The following is an 8,514-nucleotide window of genomic DNA, read 5'->3' as shown; positions in this document are numbered from 1 at the left end:
AATTGAAATTGTTCACCGGCACATATTTGGTCTGCCAGTGAAAAAAACGTACGACCTATTATATGACCGCTATCTCTGCGAGTGTGAAACACAAGACAGTCCCATTAAAACAGTGAAATGCCGCGCGCTTTGGACGGGCGTGGTCAATTCGCGAGCGAAAGAAGAATCTACGGACTCTTCGCGGAAGACCAGGTCGCGCCGAAGTGGTTAACGTGTACCGCCCGACTGCACCCGAACAGTCGCCAGCAGGTCACTGTCGCGCTGGACGCAACGGAGAAGATCGACGTGGAGTGGAATAAGCGGGTCGGCCCTCGACCTGGTCTTCGCACGCGAACTATGTGCCCTTAACCAAAGATGCTCGGTTCCAAGCGCTCGCTGCGGGGTGTCGTCTGCCACTCGCAGAGACGGAGACGGGCCATGAGTCATGCAAGCGAGCACGTCGGCGGCGAGTGGCCGCACTCGAATGCCGCGGCGAACTCGGGCATGTTTAGGAGGGGCAACAAGCAGGAGACCCGCGGAGGCACGACCGGCTGCTGGCTAGCCGAGTCTGACTGGTCGTCCGGCACCGAGGGTAGGTCGCTTTGGTGCGGTCTGCACGAAAGCAGGCACAGGCGCCGGAAGAAGGTGCGCTGCGCCTCCCGCCAGTAGCTATTCCAGTTGGTCGACCTCCGCTCTTCGGCCGCGTACGAGGCGCTCAGGACGTCGTACGCGGTGCGCGCCCCCTGTAGCCAGAAGTAGTACTCGGGTGCCTGGTTGTCGGGCGGTCGCTCCAGGCTCACGTTCATCGCCCGCCGCGCCAGGGAGTCCACGCACTGATCGTACCGGAGGAAAGCCACCTGCGCCGTGCAGAGGCCGCGAAGATTTACATACTTGCGAGTTGTCTTCCAACACAAGCTTATCTTCCGGAAATTTTGACACTTCAGTTCTATGCCTGCAGTCTCTAGCATGCATATCTGTCCTCCTCGCAGACAATACGCTCAACGCGTATGCCACGCATGCCAAAGCCTAGGGCTGCTAAACGGCCTTGTTTAGCAAATACATACCTATCGTAGACGAAAGCTATTGTGATGACCCCCATAATGCGCAGGTCCACACGGGACGGAGAGGCAAAGAGACACCGTATGGCTCAGTTTAAACAAACAGATATATTTAATAATTATACATGATTAAGATTCAGAGGCTGGGGCGTCCGAGCTTACGTGCCGACGACTTCATGGGGACGATGGAGGGGCTCCGGAGTTGAGCTCGAGCGGTTGCTGGCAGAAGCTGCACGCCGTCGGGCTTCGGCGCTGAAGGCCCTCTTGGCGAACGATGTCGTCCTGAGCGTTTCTTCTTCCGTACTGCTTGTCGATTTTTATATCCTCTTCTCCCCACACTCCCTAGGGTGAGGACGCCCACGCCGGAGGGGAAGGAGGGGGGCTAGGGCTTTCACTTGGGCGCACAAACACACCATCGCACTTATGGTCTCGCCCCCCTCACGTGTTGAGTCCGAGGGAAAGAAGGTTGTCTTCGAGGTAGCGCATAGCGTCGGCTGTGGTAAGGCGCGCTCTGGCCCGCTGACAGTTCCCGCGGGTCACCGGCCTCCGTTATCCATCAAATGACACTCGCTCCTCAAGATAAGGCGCGCTCTGGCCCGCTGACAGTTCCCGCGGGTCACCGGCCTCCGTTCTCCGTCAAATGACACTCGCGCCTCAAGGCCGGAACGCGAGGTCGCATAAAGGCCCGGAAAGTGGTCCCTTGTACTGGGATGCGCTCGGGAGGGTTGATTGATGAGGCCCGCCGTCTTGCCACGGGGCCAGGCCCGCCGAAACGAGGCCCCCTGGAACGGCCACGGTAATTGGGGAGGATAAAGCCCGTTTCCCCGCGGTGGCGGCGGCGGCGGCGTTCGACTCGTGCCGACACTATGGAAAGGGGGTCCGGTTGGGCTTAAACCCCTTCGTTCTGGTCGTCACTCTCAACGAGTATGGCTCGGTAATTGATGATGCCGCTGTCATCTGGGTCGCTCCGTCTACGCCGCGCCGTCGAACGCGGAACCTCGTAGCACACACAAGGAACGTCACACTACAAACGAGGAAATGACGATATCCAACTAGACCACTACCATTGCTCCAGGAAAGAAAGAGATGCGAAAGAAAAGATTGAAAGAGTGGGCGCTCCGGCTGCCGCCACGTCCGCCCAAGCGATTGCTGCAGCAAGTTACCCCCACAGTACCCACCCCCCCCCCCCACTGTCAAGCCTTTAGAAGCTCTTGTTAATTAGCTTGCTATTTGCGCGAGAACAAAATCAGCGTAGCTAAAATCCTGCTCTAAGTTTGTACGCAGCGAAGCATGGAGGAGGATGGGAAACAAATATTTATGTTAAAGACACCCCACGAGTGATAAATTTTATCTGCTTATGAGTGCCAAATATCTTCATGATCTTGGAAACGTTGCAGCTTTTTGTGCTTCGGGAGCTCGCAGTGTCTGTCTTTGTGTTGCATTCTTTGTTGCGCTCGAACACACGTCCGCACAGGTTTGGTGTACCTGGTTGGCTCTTCGGGTAAATGATTTTAAGCGTATGACGGGACAGTATTGATAGGTTAATGCCCATATATATGCGGAATTCGCCATTCTCTACTTTACTTTGATAGGCAACGTGGCCCACCCTACCCCGGCCTGTTTGGCGCTCACAACGCAGACGATGGCGGCGGATTTTCTGCAGAAAGGGAGCCTTAACGCTATCGCGTTCAATGACAAATGCATGCGCAGAGACACCGACAACAAGCTATCTTTCTAAGGAGATGTCATACCCGCTACGTCACAGCTGGGTGCTTGCAAGTGATGTAAACGTAAAAAGGGCATAAATTTTTCTTTAGTGACAGCTTCTTGGGCTGTCTCTTGCGTATGGCAGACATCAAAACATTGAAGAGCGCATATATTCCCAAAGTAGGATAATATATAGTAGGATACAAGTCAAGAAAGCGGGGGCAAATGCCCCTCAAAGAAGGCCTTCCAGCCAATGACGTCGACCGTTTGTCATGTCGTCACGGGTAATGCCATTTCACGGAGGCACTTGCCAGTCACCTGCGATTTCACGCTATATTAGCTGATTTTTTATGGCCATGCAGCAGTGGCTAACAGGAAAGGAAAGGAGGCGATCTTTTGTCCCCTTGGCTTGGGAAGTGGTCTCCTCCCCAAAAACGACCCTGTACCCAGTCTCAATCCTCCCCCGTCACCATTCTTACGACTCCTAGCCCGAACAACCCACACCACGCAAAGCGACAAAGGACCGTCTCCTTTTCTTTCCTGCTTAACCTTTGCTGCATTGCAACCGCGACCTCATAAGAGCCGGTCCATGGAATTGGCTAGAGGTCCTCCTTTGAGGGACATTTGCCGCTACCTTCATGGCCTCTATCCGACCATAGGCGTAGTGCAGTCTAGTTGCTTAGCAGTTATTTAACGGGTTCCAAGAATATTACCTTTCTGCACTTATTAGGATTATCCAAGGTTTCTGGCTCCTACATCCCTGTACTCCTACTTCGAGGATACAGCGTACAATACAGTGCCCAAGTACAACCCTCACCTGTTCTTGACTCGTCCACAGTCCCGGCACGTTGCTGGGGACCACGGCTCGGAGCAGCTCTCGTGCCATAAGAATACCCAAGGTTCCCAGGGCGAACTCAAGTGGTACGCCCTCTTCGTACAAGATGGGCTCACGTCGCACGGCCCTTGGCACTTTTAGCGAGTTAGAGGAAACGTCGTACACTACGCGGCTCTCGAAGAATTCGTCGCTGTCGTGTCCCTCTGTGCCGGCGAGCTGGCGTGGTGGCTCCTCCAGAAGTTCCATCTGGCGCGCCTGTCTCAGTTCCATGAAGAGTCCCGGAAAAAGGCTTAACGCTGATGACGTAGTCAGGTTCGGCACTCCACTCTCGTCAGTCGCGGTGGTGTTGAACGAAGCGGCAGCAAAGCTCTGAATGGATATGCTTCCGAGCATCACCTTGGCGTTCCGCCTGAAGAGGTCGCCCATCCAGACAGAGCCCTCAGCATGCAGCACCACGGAAGAGAGTACGCGTTCGAAGATTGCTCTCGCCACTTTCTCGTGCGCACCCACAAACGTGGACGTCATCAGGTCCCTGGCACCACTCAGTGCACTCCATGTAGCACGCAGACACGTCCTGGCGGGGCCATCTGGACCGTGGGATCTGCGACGGCGCAAGTAGTCGAAGCGCATCGCCTCCATTATTACCTGGATGTAAATGTAGGCCACGCCGTGGTCCTTGCTGCTTGCAAAGAAGTCCAGTGCCTGTGCGATGGCGTCCGCGTTGTCTACGAGTACTCTGGAATGCCTGTCCAGACGGCTGCCGGACGGAAGAACAGCATTAAGGGCCTCCAGCCACTGGTGGCTACTGACATGCTTGCACAGTGAACCAAAAATCGAGACGTTGTAGTTCTGCTGATTCACCGGCGCCGCTAGCAATGGATGTACGAAGCGGTCTTTCTCCGCGATGTCGTTGGCGCTGAGAGAAAGTACTATGTAGCCCTGCTTCTTCAGCAGCGTCGTGGAGATGCCGCTCACGAGACTCTTCAGGTAGACGAGCAGCTCAGCCGTCGAGTTCTCGCAGCACTTGTTCGCCAGCGAGCGGCCGCGCCCAATCCGAAGCCTGGTGGTAACGTTGGAGATGCGCACAAGTCGTATGTTCAGCAGCGAGTGAACGCCTTGCGCCAGCGACAGGTTGATCATGCGTTTGATGATTTCGGGAAGGGTAGAATGGGCGAGCAGGTCGTTGTATCGGTTGAACGGCCTCAACATGTCGGAGAGCTCCAACCCACGCGCGCTGAGAAACCGGTGGCACATCTGGTAGAACTGCGCCAGGTTGAACAAGCGAGGCGACACGCGGTGGTGCTCGTCCACGTCGTTCAGGCTGCTGTTGAGGTCGCGCAAGAGGTCCCACGCCGCTGTTTCCAAGAACCCGCCATCGGAGCGTCTCAGCCAGCGGCGGCAGACGTGGCCGTAGAAGTCGTGGCACGGATCGATGGACACGTCGATGAGGCGCTCCAGGTCCCGCAGGGCGCGCTTGCAGCTCAGCGTGGAACAAGCGTCCAGGTGAGGCGCCGATTCGGTGCGGAACAGTAAGAAGAGCAGCACGCTTGCAGTAGAGATGACCACGCACAGGAACGCGAGCACGTACAGCGCCACGAGATGCCAATGGTGCTCGATGAGTGACGCGGTCGCATGGGAGATCTCACGGATGGTAGTGCCTCCGACTGCACGCAAGCGACGCATTTTTCGTAGCGTTTAAGGGAGCCCAGAGCATGGTGTAGTAAGCTGTTTCCATTCTCCGGTATCATAAGCGCGTGAATAACAATGAACTAAAGGTGAAAAAACATGCCTGGTTGCTTTACGCTTTCTTGCTTCGCTTGACGTTCGTTTCTTAGTTTTATCACTTGTTTCCTGGTTTGTTTGTTCGCTTGCTTGCCTTTGTCTTTTCGGTTCTAATGCTTTGTTGCTAACACATCTACATGTCTTCTGTACAATGTTAGTAAGGCAGCCGCCCAGTTTTCAGACCGGCAGCGCGAAACAGCAATCGTGTTTAGTTTGAATCTACAGGTCACTTCAATGAGCATGGTGCTGCCATGCAAAACGATGCCGCATTTATAGAAGCAACGTATGCACTGACAGCTTTCCTCCACGCTGTTGCAAACGGCAGAAGGAGAATATCAAAGGAACTCACACCAGCCCCTCACTTCTGCCCTACCGCCAACTCCAAACAGCTGTTCACTTACTTGTAGTCTTCTACTAGGCTGCACCCATGATCATCAACACATAGGACCGCCATCTAAGACAGCAAAATAACCAAGCTAAACTGCGATTGTTCCGTCTATACTGACTCACACACGTGTCGAAAGAGTGCGCAACGGGACCGAAAACTTGCCACGTGCCCAAGTTCCATGAGCAGATAGACTTACCAGTTCACAGTTTCACTGACGTATGGAAAGACGGGCTTCGTAACACGAAATATGCTTGCTGCGAACAGCGCCAAAGTACACCGTATACAAGGCAGTGTTAGTGTGCTCGAGAAGAATAGTATACGTGACACTTTACTCACATCGAACTGAAGACTTGCGCCGGGTAAACTCGGATTGCATGCCGTCCGAGCCCTGCGCATAAACGGTGAGGCCATATTTGCGCGATTGCTGAAGAAGCGTGGCATGCGCAAGAAACAAGGCAGCAATGAAAATTCTACACAGCGCATGGATAACGTGGTGTAATGGTTGTCATAGTAAGGCTTGAAATATGATAGTGGTGCACATTTCTTACGGGACTACACTTTGCTTACATGAACATTCGGTTTCTGTGCATCCTCGGATGCGAAAGAATATGCATGCCCTTGAATGGGTGCTGAAATGTGTGCGTCAAAGCAATGTGTCCGTATTGAGAGAAAAATAACGCAAGAAACTTTCAATAATTATACGATAACATGGATACACCCAGCTCCCTTAGCTCTTTCACTTTACACAGCCCATGCAGGATCAGTCGAGATTTCCTTTCACATGTTTCATCACACCCAAATGAATCAAATAGTGCTATAGAAGCGAACGTTCCACATTGCATCCGATGCTCCCATAGAGGTCAAACAAGTGCGATAGCCGACGAAACACACACACTTGCGAGCGTTTTCGAAAATGAGCCGCATGTCTGTGAGAGGGAATAAGGGGGAACACTTGAAGAAATGTTGGGGATATGAAGGAAGCGTTGCAGGTAGTAGGTTTAATGTAACGATTCCCTTTCTATTCCATTAATTCGTTTTTCCAGCTCTCTTATTGTCTCTAGAGACGCCACGCCCACTACATTTTTGTGTTCCAGCTGATCACGATGAACGAGCACCGGGGTGTGACGTGCACTGACTTGGTACACTTTCGTGGATATCACTCTGTAGAAGGAAGGAAGGAAGAGAAGGAGGAGGAGGAAGACGAGGGATTGGCTAAGTATTGGGCAGCAGGTCCTGTTTTCCTTTTCCCCCTGTGCCTTTGCACATACTTTCTTTGTGGACAACGCACGCGGTGAGTTTCTAAATCGCAGATAATATCTACGCAGTCTTCCGGACAGGGGAGATCTCCTTGGTCGGCTTCCCTACCGTCTCTTGAGATTCCTCTCGAAGCTTTTCATGGCTCCGGCGTCTGCAGCATTCCTGTGGCGCTGGTGCCAAAGGATGGGGGTTCTATTAAAATTAACGATCCAGGGCCTGTTCGAGCTGCTCTCCGGGCGGCCACTCCCTTTTATGAGGAAATCACTGAGGTAAGTCCGTTTGGACGTGGCGGGATTTTGTGCCGTTCACCAGACCTGTCGTGCGTAAAATATCTTCTAAACTGCTCTTCTTTTGGGTATATTTCGGTAAACAGCTTCATGCAGTCTCATCTGGCCTGTACAAAAGCTTTGGTTCGTGGTGTGGACTCTTTCTTGTCTCCAGTTGAGACCTTCGACATTTTCTCTGCAGCGGATGTTGTTGCTGTGTGTCGCTGTTACTGGGTGGGGAACAATGATCGGGTGCCAACGAAAACGGTTATTGCCACTTTTGCGGGTACTGCCTGCCCCTCAGAAATAAAAGCATGGCCACTAATCTTTCATGTAGATCCCCTTCCGTCTAAGCCACTGCAGTGCAGCAATTTCTGGTGATATGGCCATAGTGCCCTTGACTGCAAGTAAACCTAGCGCGGTTGCAAATGCGACAATAACCATGCATCAAATTTATGCTCTGATCAAGACGAGAAGTGTTGACTTGGTGGTAAATCTCACGCTACAAATTCCATGGATTGTCCTTCTCGGGATGATGAATCGGAAATTCTAGACAACCGACCGCAAACGCTGTTCGCGGCGCGATGCCATGTCAGAAATTAAAGAGAGAGCTCACGGCTGTGCAGGTGTGTCAGCCCGTTCAGGAGTGACACTAGATTCGTCTATCTCTCAGGCAATAGTGACTGCTGTAAAAGCCTCTATGGCTAAGATGGTTGTCAGGATAGTGTCCACTGTCACAGAGTACATATCTAATGCTCTGGCAACGCATATTACCCAGGCCATGCAAATTGAAATTACTTCTGCCATTCAGCCATTCCTTCGTTAATGACCCAACGTTCCTTGCCTGAGCAGTATCAGCCCCACGAACAAGTTACTGCTGTTTCTCCACTTCCTCGCTCCACTAATTCAGATAATGCTCAAATAATTCATGATGCAGAGATGGTGGATTCGGATACGCGAATCCTCAAACTCAGCGGTTGCCCCATGTCTAACTCTTCTTCTCCACATCCTCAGCCGAAATCAAAGAAGCAACAGATTGGCTCTAAGACGAAAGAAAATATTTTAGTGCAGGCAGCTGCTGCTTCCCGGATTTCTCGACCACATGGGTGTTAAGAATTCTCCAGTGGAACTGTCGGTCACTTCTTTGAGCTTCAACACACTTACTGTACCATATATCTCAACATAAACCAGGCATAATTGCTTTACCAGAAACTTGGCTTACATCTGAAAAACACTTCCATT

The 8,514-nt window shown here is 52.5% G+C and overlaps 1 protein-coding gene across 1 annotated transcript; it reads right to left on the bottom strand.

Annotated features, from left to right (window-relative positions):
• Positions 1–223: 223 nt before the first annotated feature.
• Positions 224–4,101, bottom strand: LOC144123323 (uncharacterized). Its single transcript, XM_077656172.1, has 2 exons — positions 3,562–4,101; positions 224–836 (listed from the first exon to the last, which is right to left on the bottom strand). The coding sequence occupies exons 1-2, from the start codon at positions 4,003–4,005 to the stop codon at positions 423–425; spliced, it is 858 nt and encodes a 285-aa protein (XP_077512298.1). The 5' UTR covers positions 4,006–4,101; the 3' UTR covers positions 224–422.
• Between the last annotated feature and the right edge of the window lie 4,413 nt (positions 4,102–8,514).

This window comes from Amblyomma americanum, chromosome 3, assembly GCF_052857255.1.
Source record: "Amblyomma americanum isolate KBUSLIRL-KWMA chromosome 3, ASM5285725v1, whole genome shotgun sequence".
Classification (NCBI taxonomy): Eukaryota; Metazoa; Arthropoda; class Arachnida; order Ixodida; family Ixodidae; genus Amblyomma; species Amblyomma americanum.
The sequence above is the reverse complement of the archived record's forward strand: the minus strand, read 5'-3'. Positions and strand labels throughout refer to the sequence as shown.